The 18737-nt window shown below is 42.0% G+C and overlaps 2 protein-coding genes across 10 annotated transcripts in view; one reads left to right on the forward strand and one right to left on the reverse strand.

The window, feature by feature from the left end:
* The window catches only part of TBCE (tubulin folding cofactor E), a 129756-nt gene that overhangs the window by 60418 nt on the left and 50601 nt on the right, over positions 1–18737 (forward strand). For all 9 annotated transcript variants that reach the window (XM_066382543.1, XM_066382525.1, XM_066382577.1 and 6 more), the window contains 2 exons: positions 6044–6128; positions 18419–18604. In XM_066382543.1, the coding sequence (XP_066238640.1) occupies positions 6044–6128; positions 18419–18604 (271 nt within the window). The remainder of the gene's footprint in view (positions 1–6043; positions 6129–18418; positions 18605–18737) is intronic.
* The window catches only part of B3GALNT2 (beta-1,3-N-acetylgalactosaminyltransferase 2), a 112561-nt gene that overhangs the window by 1997 nt on the left and 91827 nt on the right, over positions 1–18737 (reverse strand). The window contains exon 12 of the mRNA XM_066382626.1: positions 1599–1671. Coding sequence (XP_066238723.1) covers positions 1603–1671 — 69 coding nt within the window. The 3' untranslated portion in view covers positions 1599–1602. The remainder of the gene's footprint in view (positions 1–1598; positions 1672–18737) is intronic.

Here is an 18737-nt window from a genome sequence, read left to right on the forward strand (position 1 = left end):
TTAATGAACCCTTTCCATGGTGAGTGGCCTCATGCACATGCTTCATAACTGGTCCCACTGAATGTTCTGGAAGAAGTATAACTCCTTTCTTTTTCTTTTTCCATCTACTATTGGGGTCTTCTTCATCAAAACCCTAGCTCTTAGCTTTCTTAAAGTCTGCAGTCGAATATTTAGGGTCAAATTGTGGCAAGTCTAGAATAGGTACCAACATTATAAATGTTCCCTTAGCAGCCTTTTTCACTGCTTGATTGGCCAGATTGTTTCCTTTAGTCACTTCAGTGTCCTCTTCCTGATGCCCAGGATGGTACATAACTGCCACCTGTAAGGGTACCCGAACAACTTCTAGTGATTTAAAATTTTCCATTGCATGTTTAATTTTCTTTTTATGGTAGGTTAATAGCCCTCTTTCCTTCCAGATCAAACCATGTCCATGCAAAATTAGGAAAGCGTGCCTTGAGTCAATACACATTCATGTATTGATCTATGATCAATAGATACACATGATGTGTATTGAACAATACAATATTTCTTTTCATGTGACATTTCTAGTGCCCTGGAACATTTGCTACCTAAATGTTGGCAAAGGATTGAAAAATCTATTCACCCATTTTGGGAATTTTTTCCCATATGGGTATATTATTTTTTCAGCCTCTGAAGCAATTACAGAGAGATCTACATAGTTTAGGGTCATCCCTGAGAGTTATAAAGTCTTGGATTTATGTTCATTTCCCTGGGACTGGAAAAACAGGTCTAGCTGCAAGTTCACTAGTCAGATAGAATACAGCCTAATTGACTCTCTGGTGGAACTGAGATCAAGCTGCTTATTTTAAAACCTAAACAAAATCCAAAAACAAAGTCAAAGTTCAAACAAACAAGTGTTTACAAATCAAATTCTCCAGAGGGACAGAGATACTAGTCTTAGAATCTTATCCTACACCAAGCAGGACTGCAGATGACTTTCACAAGGTCCTGATGGTACAAAGACTAAACGGGAGAAAGGATTCCCAATGTGCATAGAATAGCAAGAATTTCAGACAGACAGATGAGAGCTCTCAAACTGAAACTGACTTCTGTTTCACAGACATGAGTACATTTTCACATACAAAAAAAGACAAATGCAATACGGAAACAGAGCTATGGCACAAAAATAAAACCCAATCAAGCCTAATAGCAGAGTTACTACTCGGCCCCCAGCACTGGAGAGAACAAACACAGAGTATAACAATTAGGATGGCCAGACCTACAGAACACAAAAACAAAGAAACAAGTTCAGGATCAAAATTCCATTCCATTTAAACTTAAATGAGCACCCTTGAATATCCAAATTTTAAGGCAATAATGTCCAGAGTATCTTAAAGACAGGAATAAGAGTATTTTGATTTTAGAGCTAATATTTTCTAATTTTGCATAAAAAATTAGTTTAGGCATTAAACAAAAATAAGAGCTCCATTTTGGCCATCATAAGTGATTTAAGTACTTGCAAGTAAAGGCTTTCTATTATCTAAAAGCTTTGTTCAGCCTGACCTGTGGTAGTTCAGTGGATAGAGCATCAACCTGGAATGCTGAGGTCGCTGGTTCGAAAGAAACCCCAGGCTTACCTGGTCAACGTACATATATTTGGGAGTTGATGCTTCCAGCTCCTTCACCTTCTCTCTCTCTCTCCTCTCCTCTCTAAAATGAATAAATGAAATATTTTTTTAAAAAAAGGTTTTGGTCAGACCCTTTGAAAGCAGTTCTAGTTGAAAAGCCAAAGTTAAAATCAGCCATCCATTTTTTCACCCGACGTGCCTTATCTCAACCCTTAACCTTTGGTGCCACCTTGAGGATTTAATCCCATTTCAAGCATAGGTTGACCAATCGGCCACAGTTCGCCTCAAAGGGTGAATTTTCCCAAAATGGAGGTTTTCCCTACCCCATTATACCAGACAGAGCTCTGTAAAAGCAAAAAACAGAAACCAGAAGGCACCTTAACCTGTCAACTGATCTAGATCATAAATCAGGACTATAAGCCAGAAAGCACAGCAATTCAAAGATGGTGAAGGTGATGAATGGTGCCAGGAATCAGAGGAGAGTCCCCCAATAAATTCATGTGCCAGCCTGACCAGGCGGTGGCGCAGTGGACGGAGCATAGGACTGGGACGCGGAAGACCCAGGTTTGAGACCTTGAGGTTGCCAGCTTGAGCGTGGGCTCATCGGGTTTGAGCAAAGCTCACTATTTGGACCCAAGGTCGCTGGCTCGAGCAAGGGGTCACTCGGTCTGCTGTAGCCCCCCATTCAAGGCACATATGAGAAATCAATCAATGAACAACTAAGGAACTGCAACAAAGAATTGATGTTTCTCACCTCTCTCCCTTCCTGTCTGTCCCTCTCTCTGACTCTCTCTGTCTCTGCCACAAAAAAAACAAAAACAAAAAATTAATGTGCCAGCTGCTAAAGAGTATCTATATCCATGCCCCTGGCCCACTAATCCAGGAAGCCAATGGGACTCCCTGTTAAATACCCTGACTAACTGGAGAGTCCTGAAGCTGTCCCACCAGAGTCACCAGAATTGAAACATGAATTATCGGAGTTTGTGCTGCCTGTCACCACTCAGCCAAATAAGTAGCAACAGGGATTGACTATGGGCACTTTATTCAAGTGGTCGGAGATCTGAGGAGATGAGGGTTATGTTCCCAAAACTGTCTCAACATTTTTTCCTGAGCCATTCTTTTTATAAGTAGAAGAAAAAGGTAGGTAAAGGGTTTTGGAATTTCAAGGGAAGGTTAATTAGATCATAGTCAAAGGTAATTGGATCATAGTCATTGGGCATTTTGTCTTTGGAGCACACAGGCTTTGCTTACAGTCCCCTGGTGGATTGCTTGCAGATCTCAGGTCAAGTAGGCCTGCCCAGGTTCTGCAACAAAGCTTTATTTGCATTAACCATTAAGCCTATTGATCATAACTAAATCCGCTATTATTCAAGTTGAAGTTTTAAAATAACTCTTGAGTTTCCTCTATAAAATCAGTATAACAAATCTATAATTTATGGCCCTTGGGGCCAGAATGTGTGGTCTTTACTAGTCAGATGAAACCATTATCCTTATCAGTCACAAGCCTTATATCTAGGATTAGCAATATAGAATACCTGTTTGATAGCATTTTACCCACAGTAGGACTTTTTCAAAATTGGAGTCAATCCTCTCAAGCTGTGCCCTGCTTTTATCAGCTAAGCTTATGTAATATTCTAAATCCCTTGTTGCCATTTCAACAGTTTTCACATTATTTTTACCAGGAGTGGATTCCACCTCAGGAAAGCACATTCTTTGCTTGTATATAAGGAGCAAATCTTCATCTGTCTATTCAAGTTCTGTCAGGAGGGCAGAGCAGTGCAGGTCCCCTCAGGCTCTACTTCTCATTCGGTTTTCCTGCCGTTCTCACAGCATCTGCAGTGACTTCCTCCACAAAGTCATCCGGGAACCTTGGAATCAGCTTCTTCCAAACTCCCGTGAATGTTGATATTTTGACCTTTTCTCATGAATCATCAGTGTGCTTATTGGCATCTAGAATGGTGACTCCTTTCCAGAAGGTTTTCAGTTTGCTTGACATGGGGTTGTCACAAACCTTCCATTTGTATTAGACGATCTGTGAAGTGCGGAAAAACGCGGTGTGCCCGTCTCTGAGTCCCCGCTGGCAGGGCTGAGGGCTCTCTGCTCAGAAGTGGAATTGCTAGATGGTATGATCATTCTATGTATAGCTTTTTGAGGAAACACTGTACTGTTTTCATAGCAGCTTCATCAGCTTATACCCCCAGCAGTGCACAGAAGTTCTCTTCCCACACATCCTTGTCGGCACTTGTTCTTTTCTACTTTGCTTTTTTTATTTTGTTTTTTGGGGGTTTTTTGGTGTGTGTCTGTGTGTTTTTTGTCTGTTTGTTTTTACAGGGACAGAGAGTCAGAGAGAGGGATGGATAGGGACGGACAAACAGACAGGAATGGAGAGAGATGAGAAGCATCAATCATCAGTTTTTCGTTGTGACAGCTTAAGTTGTTCATTGATTGCTTTCTCATATGTGCCTTGACCGCGGGCCTTCAGTAGACTGAGTGACCCCTTGCTCGAGCCAGCGACCTTGGGTCCAAGCTGGTGAGCTTTTTGCTCAAGCCAGATGAGCCCGCACTTAAGCTGGCGACCTCAGGGTCTCGAACCTGGGTCCTTCGCATCCCAGTCCTATGCTCTATCCACTGTGCCACCGCCTGGTTAGGCTGCTTTGTTGTTTTTTTTTGTTTTTTTTGTTTTGTTTTTTTGTATTTTTCTGAAGCTGGAAACGGGGAGAAACAGTCAGACAGACTCCCGCATGCGCCCGACCGGGATCCACCCGGCACGCCCACCAGGGGCGATGCTCTGCCCACCAGGGGGCGATGCTCTGCCCCTCCGGGGCATCGCTCTGCCGCGACCAGAGCCACTCTAGCGCCTGGGGCAGAGGCCAAGGAGCCATCCCCAGCGCCCGGGCCATCTTTGCTCCAATGGAGCCTTGGCTGCGGGAGGGGAAGAAAGAGACAGAGAGGAAGGAGGGGGCGTGGAGAAGCAAATGGGTGCTTCTCCTATGTGCCCTGGCCGGGAATCGAACCCAGGTCCCCCGCACGCCAGGCCAACGCTCTACTGCTGAGCCAACCGACCAGGGCCTAGGCTGCTTTGTTTTTTGACATGAGCTGTTCTAATTGGTGTAAAGTGATTTTAAAAAAATAGCTTTTTTAGCTTTTGTAATTCTCAGTAGGAGTGTAGATCCAGCAGTGAAAGCCTCTGTCTGATTTCTGCACATAGCACAGTGCTGTGTCCATAGTGGCCGATTAGTGGGAGAGAGAAGAGAAGGCAGAGAGACTGCTCTGCAGACTGAGCTGTTAGTTACAGACAACATAGAATAGGAGTGAGTCTCGGCTTCCCGAGTTAGGATGGGCTAACTGGGGAACACATTTGAAGCTGTGTGACTTTTGTCAAGTTATTTTACCTATGTTGAACAAGAATATTATTAAAATATTTTGAGGGAGATTTTGTGTGTGTGTGAAAGAGAAAGAGAGGAAAGAGGAGAGGGATGAGAAGAATCAACTCATAGTTGCTTTCACTTTAGTTGTATTACATTCATTGCTTCTCATACTGCCTTGCCAGTGTCCCCTTGCTCAAGCCAGTGACCTTGGGCTTTTCATGCCAGTGACCTTTGTACTTAAGCAGACAAGCTTTGGGATCTTGTGGACAGTCCTCTGCTCAAGCCAGCAACCCTGTGCTGATAAGCCCACGCTCAGAGCCAGCGACTTCAGCGTTTTGAACTTGTGACCTCAGCATTCCAGATTGATGCTTTATCCACTGTACCACCACAGGTCAAGTGAACAAGATACTATTTACTTATACAATTATATCTTATGTAAAGAAGATTACTAGACTAGGATTCAAAAAATGTGTATTGGGGGTTGGGAAGATGAGTGAAAGAAGTGAAGGGATTAAGGAGTACACCTTGGCTGTTACAGAATAGTCACGGGGATGTAGAGTACAGCATAGAGAATGCAGTTAATAATATAGTAATAACTATGTATGGTGCCAGGCGGGTACTGAACATATGGAGGGGCATTTTGTAAAGCATATGCTTATCTAACTACTATGCTGTTCACCTGAAACTAATACAAAATAATATCGAAAGTAAATTGTCATTGAAAATTAAATCATGTTCATTTGTCTGGGAGCTGGTAAAAAGAGAACAATAACAATACCTCCTTAACAAAGATGACTTGTCTGTTGTAAGGATAACAGGAGATAACGTGAGGAAAACTTTCTCGCATTTAGTCAGTGCTCATTACATTTTAGCCATTGTTGTTTTCTGCAGTTGTGATTTTTGATGATTTTTGAACCAAATGTGCTGTTGTACTTGGTTGAAGTCCCAAGTCTAAAGTTAACTGTCCTTTCCCAAAGACATGTCTTTCTCCCCCAGTGGTGTCTGCGATGTGGTTTTCAATTCAGGGAAATGGAGCATCACATCTGTCAGCACTTCTTGCTCATGTGGCTTTTCTTCCCCTGCCAGGACTCTGGTTAGGAGTCGAGTGGGACAACCCCGAGAGAGGCAAGCATGACGGAAGCCACGAGGGGACTCGGTACTTTCAATGCAGGTATTTTCTTACAAATTGACATGGTTATTTAGGGTAACATTTAATCTATATAAATAAAAATGTAAATGTTCATTTGTTCAAAATTTTAAATTTCTGAAAGTTCTTCACCAATTGCTTTGAAATTTTGACACACGTTGCATTTGAATACGTGCTCTTTTTTTATATACCTACTATTATATAGATATAGATGTCACACCTGTGACAGATAAAAACATGCTTTATTTTAAAAACAGCGCCATCTGTTGGACGTAAAAGCAACACACGCTATACTAAATATTTTACGATTCCATTTCAATGTTTCCGATTTATGATCCATTTATGTGCAGCCAGACTTGAGGATGCAAGTTGCGAGCACAGCGATCGTGTTCTGCAGCTTCAGATCTACTTCGTTCTCAACAGAATGAATGTGACAGGCTGAGAGTGGCTGAAAGACGTCAACGAGAAACAGCAAATCAGCGTCAAACACGACTCTGTGCTCAGCAATCATGCGATTACAATCGCCTTGCATTCCGGTACAACCAGCTGATGATTACAGTTTGAGTTGGCATGTTCTCATCAGCACTATGACAGAAATGTGTCCTTATTGCAGGGCTCTGAAATTTAATGGAGAAACGAAAGGAATGTGTTGTGCCACCAGAAAAATTAAACTGCTTCAACTTGGAGAACCGCCAGAGCCATTAAAAACTTTGCTTGCTGGATATACTGCTGAATCAAATCATTTCCTATCTAACATCAGGAAATAGAACTCATGATTCCAAATGATGTCGTTCGGTGCAGAAATCATAGCAGCTCAATTCATGCCAACTTTCAAAGTGAAAGGACAAATTTATCATAAAGCTGGCTCCCCGCTTCTGTTCCCAGATGGTCAACATAAATTCCTACAAATGTATGATATTTCATCAGTGATGGCAATGATGAATTGAATACACGCTGTGGAATTTCTACCGACATAAAAAGGTCCATCGTTTCCCAACTGCAAGAGCTTCTTCACGAAAAAAACAATTTAGTGCGTTTGTTCAAAACAGCAATTGATAGGATGCCATCTGATACACACAAGATTGTTATTCATGCTGACAAAACAGCTGCTGGAGAATGTGTGTGCTCCAACTATAGACGAAATGGCAATTGTTATAGTCGGAGATCAATTCCAACCTAGAGATATTGTTCTTCATTGGAGAAACAATCAATTGACAAAACTTGCAGAAACTCATCAATGCTACAATGCCCTGCAATATCCAATCATTTTTGGGATGGTGCCGATGGATATCACTTCAACATTAAGATGATAAATCTAGTCAGTGGCGAAGAAACAAATACGAAATGCAGCGCAATGAACTATTATTCATACTGATTAATGATTAGAGAGAATGAAGACAATCACATTTTGAAATGCTATCAATTGTTTCACCAAAACATCATAGATATGTATGCAAAAATCAAAACAGAACGTTTGATACTCATCTGTTTGAATCAGACCAAGCTTCGCTCTGAAGAATACTTTCATTTGCGAGATGCAGTTGTAAATGACGGTAACACAACTAACGTTGAAAGACTAATGATTTTGCCATGTTCATATACAGGCAGTCCACATCATATGCATGAGTATGCTCAAGATGCAATTACGTATGTTTGTCACTATGGGCATCCGACCTATTCATTACATTCACATGCAGTCCAGCTTGGGACGATATACAACAGCTCTTACTTCCTGGCCAATCGTCAGTGGATAGGCATGACATCACAGCACGTGTTTTCAGACAGAAGCTGAAATCGCTGATGGATTTCATGGTAAAACATGAAGTGTTTGGGTCTGTGTGCTGTAAAAAATTAATAAGCAATGTCATAGAAGCAACAGTCTTGGCAGGACCTTTCAAAGATGTAGATGTCCTCATTCCTCACATTCCTATGATTCCAACAGATATGCCATTTCAATTTAAGAGATTGCAATTCCCAATTCGATTGGCGTTTGCAATCACCATCAACAAAGCTCAGGGCCAATCTTTAGAATTGTGCGGTTTAGATCTAGACACGAATTGCTTCTCACATGGACAGTTATATGTTGCGTGTTCTAGACTCGGCAAACCAGACAGTCTCTATATCTGCACAGACAATGGAACAACAAAAAATATTGTATACCCACAAGCATTGTGAAATTAAACATTAGAAACGTGCGCTTTCTCTTTCTTTCTTTTCCATTTAACCAGACTGAGCCACAGCAACGCGTGGCCAGGTACAGCTAGTAGTTGAATAAAGGGGGCTGGAAAAGAAGTGTTTGGCTTGTTGGTCAGTTCTGTAATGTAGAATGTGGTGTATTTTTAAAAAGACAGTTCTATTTGTAGAGTTTTTTCCCAATGTTTTTAAAACTGATCCTTAATTTTACAAGTGGAGTTGCTTGCTTTGTCATTTTTTATGTTTTTGTTTCTTCAGTTTTTTAAAATAATTGAATGAGTGGAAACATCTCTCATTAATTCATTAACAGTTTAAGCCCTGGCCAGATAGCTGGGTTGGTTAGAGCATAGTTCCAAAGTGTAGTAGTGGTTGAGGGTTCCTTCCTGATCAGGGCACAATACAGGAACAAACTGATGCTCTTTTTTTTTTTTTTTTTTTTTTTTTTTGGTATTTTTTCTGAAGTGAGAAGCGGGGAGGCAGAGAGACAGACTCCTGCATGCGCCTGACCAGGATCCATATGGCAATCCCACCAGGAGGTGATGCTCTGCCTATCTGGGGCGTTGCTCCATTGCAACCAGAGCCATTCCAGCGCCTGAGGCAGAGGCCATGGTGCCATCCTCAGTACCTGGGCCAACTTGCTCAAACTGTTTGAGCCATGGCAGCAGGAGGGGGAAGAGAGAGAGAGAAGGGGGAGAGGGAGGGGAGAAGAAGCAGATGGTCAAGGGGGAGAGGGAGGGGAGAAGAAGCAGATGGTCACTTCTGTGTGTCCTGACCAAGAATCAAACCTGGGACTTCCACACGCTGGGCCGACAGTCTACCACTGAACCAACCGGCTAAGGCCGTGATACTTCTTTGTTCTTCTTTCTCAATATTGCTTTGGCATTGGGGCCTTTAGTGTTCCATGTAAATTTTAGGATTATTCTAGTTTTATGAAATGTCATTGGTATTTTGATAGGGATTGCATTGAATCTGTATATTGCTGTGGATAGTATGGACACTTTAATGGTGTCTATTCTTTCTATCTATGAGCATGGTATATATAGGCTTCCTTTTGTTTATCTTAAAATTTCCTAGTGCTAGGCCCTGGCCGGTTGGCTCAGTGGTAGAGTGTCGGCCTGGCGTGCAGAAGTCCCGGGTTCGATTCCCGGCCAGGGCACACAGGAGAAGCACCCATCTGCTTCTCCACCCCTCCCCCTCTCCTTCCTCTCTGTCTCTCTCTTCCCCTCCTGCAGCCGAGGCTCCACTGGAGCAAAGAGGCCCAGGCGCTGGGGATGGCTCCTTGGCCTCTGCCCTAGGCGCTAGAGTGGCTCTGGTCGCAACAGAGTGGCCCCCCGGAGGGGCAGAGCATCGCCCCCTGGTGGACAGAGTGTCGCCCCCTGGTGGGCGTGCCGGGTAGATCCCGGTCGGGCGCATGCAGGAGTCTGTCTGACTGTCTCTCCCCATTTCTGGCTTCAGAAAAATACAGAGAGAAAAAAAAAAATTTCCTAGTGCTGTATAGATCTTTTACCTTCTTGGTTAAATTTATTCTTAGATATTTTATTCTTTTTTGATACAATTGTGAACGGGATTGTTTTCTTAATTTCTCTTTCTGATAGTTTGTTATTAGTTTATTGAAGTGCAAGCTATTTCTGAATATTACTTTTGTATTCTGCTACTTTACTGAATGTATCAGTTTTAATAGTTGTTTGGTGGAGCCTGACCAGGCGGTGGCGCAGTGGATAGAGCGTTGGACTGAGATGCAGAGGACCCAGGTTTGAGACCCCAAGGTCGCCAGCTTGAGCACGGGCTTATCTGGTTTGAGCAAAAGCCCACCAGCTTGAACCCAAGGTCTCTGGCTCCAGCAAGGAGTTACTCGGTCTGCTGAAGGCCCGCGGTCAAGGCACATATGAGAAAGCAATCAATGAACAACTAAGGTGTTGCAACGCGCAATGAAAAATTAATGATTGATGTTTCTAATCTCTCTCCGTTCCTGTCTGTCCCTGTCTATACTATCCCTCTCTCTGACTCACTCTCTGTCTCTATAATAAATAAATAAATAAATAAATAAATTAAAAAAAAGTTTTTTGGTGGAATCTTTAGGTTTCTCTCTATATAGTATCATGTCATCTGTGAGAGCTTTAAAATAAAATAAAAATTGTGGCACTCAGAAGCAATTTATGAAAATATGCTCGTTCACAGGACCATTTCTGTTGGGACATGTGTCCATCATGCCAGCTCTCTAGATGTTACAGCAGTGTGCATGGAGTGAAAGTGACTACGTCTCCATGCTGAGCAGCGTGTTTGCAAGCTTGCAGAAGTATAACAAACAATCTCAAGATTAACAGCATTTATGAGAAACTCCTCAGAGACACAGCCTTTCCATTTCCAGAGACACAGCACCTAGCATTTAAGGCCCCAACAAGAAAAATGCTTCCTGTAAGAGTTTTAGAATTTGTTGGGGACCCTTTACTTTTTCTTTCTTTTCTTTTCTTTTCTTTTTTATTTTTTTTGACAGAGAGAATCAGAGAGAGGGACAGACAGGAAGGCAGAGAGATGAGAAGCATCAATTCTTCATTGTGGCATCTTAGTTGTTTGTTGATTGCTTGTTCATTGACTGCTTTCTCATATGTGCCTTGACCAGGGGGCTACAGCAGAGCGAGTGACCCCTTGCTCAAGCCAGCGACCTTGGGCTCAAGCCAGTGACCCTGCACTCAAGCTGGTGGGGACCCTTTACTTTTGAGTAGTGTTGCCAGATTTAGCAGATATATATACCAAATATAAAATTTGGGTTTTAGATAAACAGTAAGTTACTTTATAGTATACGTATGGGACATGCATGGGACTAAAAAATGATTTGCTGTTTATCTGAAATTAAAATTTAACTGGGCATTCTGAATTTTACCTGACAACCTTATTATGGGAAGAGGGTGGATTAGTCTTGGTACAGGACTTCATGAGAGTCTCACATTTCTGCACAGGACCTGGTCAGGATGCTGGTAGTGCTGGCAGGCAGCAGGAGGAAGGAGCTTAAACAAGCTGAATGCTTATAAGAGAAAAACTTTTGGACTCTCTTCCTACCAATCTCTGCCCTCACCAAGTTTTTTCTGTTTAGATAGCATTCAGAATTTCCGGGTTGGGATACAACATCTCGATATGACTCTGACATCTCTGTGAAGTCTACATAATCAGCTGATCTTTGGAGGTTCTTGTGGGTGATGGGCACTCATTTAGCTAGCATTTCTCATTACTTGCTGAGCTTCTTTTTTTTTTTTTTTTGGAGACACTTTACCTGATGTTCTTTACACTGACATTTGATGTCATCCTCTGACCTGCAAAGGACACAGCAGCCCAACCAAGCAGTGATAAAGATCTCTTCTTGAATTATTCACATGTGAACTTAGGACAGAAATGAAAACCATGCTATTTGTTTTATATTGTTTTCTCATCTATTATAAATGTATTGGTTTTAAGACTTGTGCTTTCATACTTATTTTTTCATTTAAATCACGTAATATTTGAAGAATAGATTTTTCTATTTTTATTTCATTTAACTAGAACTTTAAATTTTACTTTTCAATTAAGTAAAACCTTATACATGTGAGACTTTAGGAACAGTCTCTTAGATGCAAAGCTCATTTGTTTATACACATTGAGATAGATTGAGGTATATAAACTAATATTCTAAATTGTATGAATTATTTTTCCAACACCTAACAGACATACCTTGGGATTTGGTTCATCCTTGTGCCTGTAAAGTGTTTACTAGTACTAATATTTAGTGCCTGACCTGTGATGGTGCAGTTCATTGAGCATGAGCCCAGAATGCCAAGCAAGGTTCCAGATTCAAAACCATGAGGTTGTTGGCTTGAGTGTGGGCTCATCGACATAATCTCATCATTGACATGATCTCAATGTCACTGGCTCGATGCCATAGGTCGCTGGCTTGAGCAAGGGGTCACTGGCTTGGCTGGAGCCCCCCAGACAAGGCACATATGAGAAAGCAATCAATGAAAAAGTAAGGTGTTGCAATATCTTCATTGATGCTTCTATCTCTCTCCTTTCCTGTCTGTCCTCTCTCTGTCTTTCTCTCCCCACCCTCTCTCTCTTTCACCAAAAAAAAAAAAAAAAAAAAAAAAAAAAAAAAAATCGATTTCTGTTGGTGACAGGGTACAACTGTAGTTTGTTGCCTTTATTTGTAATTGAAGGAAATACTGAGTTTTGGTTAGTGTCAGCTATTCATGCATGACAATCCGCCCCCAAACTTGAGGCTTAAAACAGCCACTTTATGGCTCATGACTCTGTCTCAGGGATGTAAACAGGGTTTAGTGGAGACAGCTGCCTCTGGCTAGAGGGTCCAAGATGGCCGTGCACAGCTGGGACGTGGTGTTGACTAGGAGGCTTGGGTGTCCTCTCAGTCTGTTTCTGCTTACAGTCTGTCACTGCAGTCTAGCGAGAGCTTTACACAGCCCTTGGTTTCCAAGACAGTGAAAATGGAGACTGCAGTGTCTCTTAAGGCCCATGCTTCACTGTTGGTAAAACTGAGTCACGGACAGAAATGAACTACACCTATTGATGGGACAAGCGGTGAAGTCACATTGCTAAAGGCATGTGGACTGAGAGTCACCGTTGGGAATAATTTGTCACAGTTCTCCCACTGATCTGAACAGTTCCACATCCCTTCTCCATGCAGAATTCACTCGCCACCTTCATGAGTCTCACCCTTTATTGCAGCAGTGGCTGGAAGTCCAGGGTGTTGCCATCTAAAGGACCACAGAGCCCGCGAGGCTCCTGGGGTGCAGTCCTGGTGCAGATGTTAGGAGGAGCTGTGGCTGCAGGTCTGTGGAGGTGGGAGCCCTCCTCCTGGCCTGTGGACCATGGTGGGAGGGACAGAACTACTGCAGACATGCCATTCAGAAAGTGCAAAGGGACTCTCCTGGCTGGCGCTGTCGGCATTCTTCGGCAGTCCCACAGCTCCGAAACATGAATATCCCCTGCGTAGGGCCCATTGCAGCATTCTGGAAGCACATCTTTCCAAACACAAGAGTCCTAGATGATCCAGTTCAAATTGTGACATTCGTAACACGAAAGACCCTGTGTTGTTCTTGACTCTCAGAAATGTTGAATGTAGCTAGACATGACTTGCTCACTAGCTGCTACTCCCATGTAATATTCAAAACATTGCAGTTTAATACTTGTACTTGTGTGTGAATGTTTAAAGATGAAAAACTCAAATGATATTGTATTTCTTGAAGTTTTTGCTCACAGTTTTAAAGAATGATAACCTTTCCTGGCCTACAGTGGCACGGTGGATAGAGCATCGACCTGGAATTATGAGGCCCCTGGTTCAAAACTCTGGACTTGCCTGGTCAAGGCACATATGAGAAGCAACTGCTATGAGTTGATAATTCCTGCTCCTCCCCCTCTAAAAATCAATAAATCTAAAAATACAAAGAAAATCTTGAACCTTTTTTCTTTTTTTAAAAATAATTTTTGTTTTGCCTCTCCACATTTCTCCATGTTTGCAAGCAGTTAAGATTTGGTTGTTTTTATTCTGAGGTTTGTTCTGCACAGATCCAGACATCAAGTTGTATGACAGCAATGCCAAGATCTTGCTCTTACCCAGTCAGGCTGGTCACACTATGTCCTTTGAGCCTACACTCAGCATGCAGCAGAAAGTGTCCTTGCCTTTCCCAAAGCTCAGCAGTGTCATGTTTTTTGTTTGTTTGTTTGTTTTTTAAATTTTTTAATTTTATTTATTTTTTTATTTATTCATTTTTAGAGAGGAGAGAGAGAGACAGAGAGGAGAGAGAGACAGAGAGATAGAGAAGGGGGGAGGAGCTGGAAGCATCAACTCCCATATGTGCCTTGACCAGGCAAGCCCAGGGTTTCAAACCGGCCACCTCAGCATTTCCAGGTCGACGCTTTATCCACTGCGCCACCACAGGTCAGGCAGCAGTGTCATGTTCATGGGCAAAACTACTAGGCCTCAGTGGTTAGGTGGCTGTATCCAATCTTCCTTAATGTTACAGTTTTTTATTTTCTTCTGGGAGGGGTAAGCATGTTAAATTGTCACCAGAGATGGCTGCCAATAATGGTACCCATTCCTATTCAAGACTGTGGCTTTTCCCAGCAAGAGGTGGAGGCTCTTTCCTTTCCCTCGAATCGAGGTGGCCTGTGACTAGGTTGGACATGTGGCAGAGACGATGTTGTGTCAGTTCTGGGACTAGGCTTTAAGAGGCTATGCAGTTTCTGTTTTCACTCCCTTGGAAGCCTCTCTGCCTAAGATGTCTAAATACTATGCTAGGGAGAGAGGCCCAGCTGCCCCCAGCCCTCTCCCCGCCCCCTTCCCCCCCCCCCCCCACACCTACCCTTGTCCAGGTGCCAGGAATCCGAGTGGAGCCATCTTGGATGGTTCTGCCTCAGCCACCTCCCAGCTGAATGCAGCCACATGGCTGACCCCAGCAGAAACCATGTTACACAACTCAGCTGAGCTAGGCTTCCCCACAGGGTTGTGAGAAACAGCAAATCATTCAGCCATTATGCTTTGGGGTAGTTTTTAAGTCACAATAGATACTGAAACAGATAACTTCATGCCTGGGTGTTGTGTGATTTTTCCTGGCATATGTTTATCAACATATATTCTCTTATCAAAATTTACTGCCCTGGCCGGGTAGCTTAGTTGTTTAGAGCATTGTCCTAATATGCCAAGGTTGCAAGTTTAATCCCTAGTCAGAGCACATACAAGAATCAACCAATGAATGCATGAATAAGTGGAACAATAGATCAATCTCTCTCAAATCAATCGATAAAAAAATTTTGTTAATTGTACATGGTTCATGTGATGAAATTGTTGTTATTGATGGGTGTACTACAGGAGCCCATCTAAACACATTCGGGAGATATTGCTTAAATTTAGGGTATTTGGCCTCTGGGTTATTCCAGTATTTCAAAATATGTGGGTTTGTTTTTAATATTTTCAATAAAATAACTATATATTTATGCCAGACAATACTGTGATGGTTTACTTTTTATTATGGTTTAATTACCCTTATAAATAACCTCATTTGGTAGGGCTTGTAGGGCTTTATAGATGAGGCTACTTAGGCGGAGAAGGTGAGTTGAGTTGTGTGAGGTCACATAGCTGGTAAGTGATGGAGCTGACAGCAGGTTCGCCAGCTCTCACATGCTGTCCCTGCTGCCTCCTTACTCACTCCCTCTCATATTAGGAATGGACATGCTAGACAGAATTTTAATGTAAGGGATGTGTTTAACAAAATAAGCCAAGAGAGAACCGTGGGAAAGGATAGCACACTAGTAGTCAGAAATCCAAGATTTTTTGTGTTTGTATGATATCTCCAGAACAGTAGGCCCAGTACCCCAGCAGAAACAGAATGGGTTAGGTGAGTGTTCCTTATAATGGGACACAAGGTCCACCTGCACCAGCATCCCCTGAGCATCCTTTGAAAGGAGCGATTCCTGGGCCCAGCCCAACCCCACAGTCAGCCTCGGTAGTGGTTGTAGGGGTCCTGCAGCTTTACAGATGACTCTGCTTTTTAGGTTAAGTTTCAGAAGGCCTCGACCTGGATAATCTCTTAAATTGGTCTCTTTAAGTAGATCTTAAAAAGTGATGCTAGCTATATTTAAAATCTTTAGCTGAGCAATGGAATTGTTTGTTGGGACTGTGCTCTTTTTTTAAAAAAATTATTTTTATTCATTTTAGAGAAGAGAGAGAGAAAGAGAGAAAGGGGGAAGAGCAGGAAGCATCAACTCCCATATGTGCCTTGACAGGGCAAGTCCAGGGTTTTGAACCAGCGACCTCAGCATTCCAGGTTGACACTTGATCTATTGTGCTACCACAGGTCAGGCCAGGACTGTGCTCTTTTTTTTTTTTTTTTTTTTAAGAGACAGAGAGTCAGAGAGAGGGATAGATAGGGACAGACAGACAGGAACAGAGAGAGATGAGAAGCATCAAGCATCAGTTTTTCATTGCGACACCTTAGTTGTTCATTGATTGCTTTCTCATATGTGCCTTGACCGTGGGCCTTCAGCAGACCGAGTGACCCCGTCCATGCTCACGCCAGCAACCTTGGATCCAAGCTGGTGAGCTTTGCTCAAACCAAATGAGCCTGCGCTCAAGCTGGCGACCTTGGGGGGTCTCAATCCGGGTCCTCGGGTCCTCCGCATCCCAGTCCGATGCTCTATCCACTGCGCCACCGCCTGGTCAGGCCAGGACTGTGCTCTTTAAGTGTGAGACTTTCCTGTGATCAACATAATGTTTTCCCAGCAGCCTCTGGTAGGCTGTGGCCCTCTGAGATCACTACAGACTCACATCTTGATTTTGCTGCAACAGAGAATTTAATTTCCTGCACCATCGATTTCCCTGCTCTACTGGGAGTTTTCATTGACATGCAGGTTTGAAATTTCCCACCTAAAAACACTTCCTGTCAGGCCCATCTCCCGTCTCCCCAGGACCAGCTATCTGTGCTCCCTGTCCTTACTCTCTGGGCTCACTCCATCAGGCCCTGGCCCCTGCTGCACCCCTTTTGCTCCTCTGGTTCCTTCAGGTTGTAGGTCTAGGGGCCAGCCAGCTGTCACTTCCAGGCTTCTGTGGCACTGGACACAGTTGCCCACGTCCCTCACGGGCTTCCAGGACACCACTCTCTGGGATTCAGATGACCTCAGGTTCACTTCTTACCTGTATCACTTCTAACTTTTGAGAATCATGCTCCTTTTACAATCTGGTCATCTCTATGGACCTACTTCCCAGAAAAAAATGTGTATATGTTCATTTTGGCAAAATTTATCATATTAGTTTTCATCCTTTTAAATTATGATGACTTACAGGAAGGTTTGATATCTGAGTTAAATAAAGGTTGTAAGCCCAAATAGTATTTGTAATAAAATTTTTGGCAGTTAGTGTATTTCATCATTTATTTCCTAAAGTGATCAAATGATAATATTCACATTTACAGCTGTTTTATAGGGCATACTTAGATTTCCCTGAAAATAGCTCTCGTTGCTGTGACATGATGCTGAGTGCTGAAATTTAGTTAAGGGTCTCAAGACCTATTTTCAATCTATTGGAAAGCCCCACAGAGTGGCATTACATACAGCATTATAATCACAATTTCTATTAAATGCTGGTAGAGATTATTATTAAAAATTGCTGTGAAACCTGAATATAAATGGTGGTAAAATAGCCTCTATTTCTATGGAATTGTTCTCACTTGCTCTATTTTAGACCCATAAATAAAGCTTTTAAAATGCATTTAGTTCAAGCTGTAATTTAAAAGAGTTTGTACATAGTCCTTTTACTCACAGATGTTTTCATTTCTTTATTTTCTTACCTAGTCTTGATCTATAAATTATTCCTCTGTAGTTGTGTCATGTAAAATTTGGTGTAATTTTTAAAAATCTTAATATTTTGTGAGTAATTAAGTATTACAGCTAGAATTTTTAATATCTACTTATCTGGTTTACTTAATGTTTTCTGTTCAGCTGGGCATTTTTAGGGTTTCCAGAATTTCTCAGTTGCAAATAAATGTTATTATACAGAATCTTTGCAAATTCAATTTTGTTTTTATTTTTAAATTGTTGCCTACTGACAAGTTCCCAGGAGTGTGATGATATAATCAAAACAGACCCAGCCTTGCAGCCTTTCAGCTATTAAAATTTTTCTTCATCTTCTGTGTTTTGTTGAAAGAATTTCATTATTTAGATTTGCATTTCTTAATCATTAGCTAGATAAAACTTTCCCCCACATTTTAATACTTCTCTTTACTCTTAGGTGAATTATCTCTTCCATGTTCTTTGTCTGTTTAATCTGCTGGGATTTCACCTGCTTGCAGAAGCTCACAGCCCTTTATGATCAGTCATATCAATTATTCATGTTTTTAGTATATTATTTTACCTTTTATGCCAATTTTGATTTTCCAGCATACAGAAAATTTTGAAATCCTTCAAAACACTGCATTTATGGCCATTCTTGGTGAATGAAATGTATTTTTTAAATTGTATAATTACTTTTACTTTCTAATATATTTGTAAACAGATTTATAAATGTAGACTTTTACATTTGGGGCAGTGTCATTTCCTTTAAATGTTTTTGAATATTTACTGGGGCCCATTTCTCGCCTTTTCAGGCACCCAACAGGAGGATCCTTTATTCGTCCACACAAGGCAAATTTTGGAGTAGATTTTCTTACTGCACTTAGGAAGCGCTATATGTTAGAAGATGGACCGGAGGAAGATGACAGAGAGCAAATTGTTACGATTGGAAATAGACCTGTGAAAACTATTGGTTTTAACTCTGTTTTAAAAAAGCAAAGGTAAGTGGACTTGATAATGGAAAGGCTGACCCTTAAGGTCCCATCAAGGTTCAGGAGCAGGTTCACCTGACTACACGTTGGTGCTCAGAGCTTGACTCCCTAACTGGTCTGTGTTTTCAGCACAAACAGAAAT

The sequence above is a fragment of the Saccopteryx leptura genome, chromosome 1, assembly GCF_036850995.1.
Source record: "Saccopteryx leptura isolate mSacLep1 chromosome 1, mSacLep1_pri_phased_curated, whole genome shotgun sequence".
NCBI classification, from domain to species: Eukaryota; Metazoa; Chordata; class Mammalia; order Chiroptera; family Emballonuridae; genus Saccopteryx; species Saccopteryx leptura.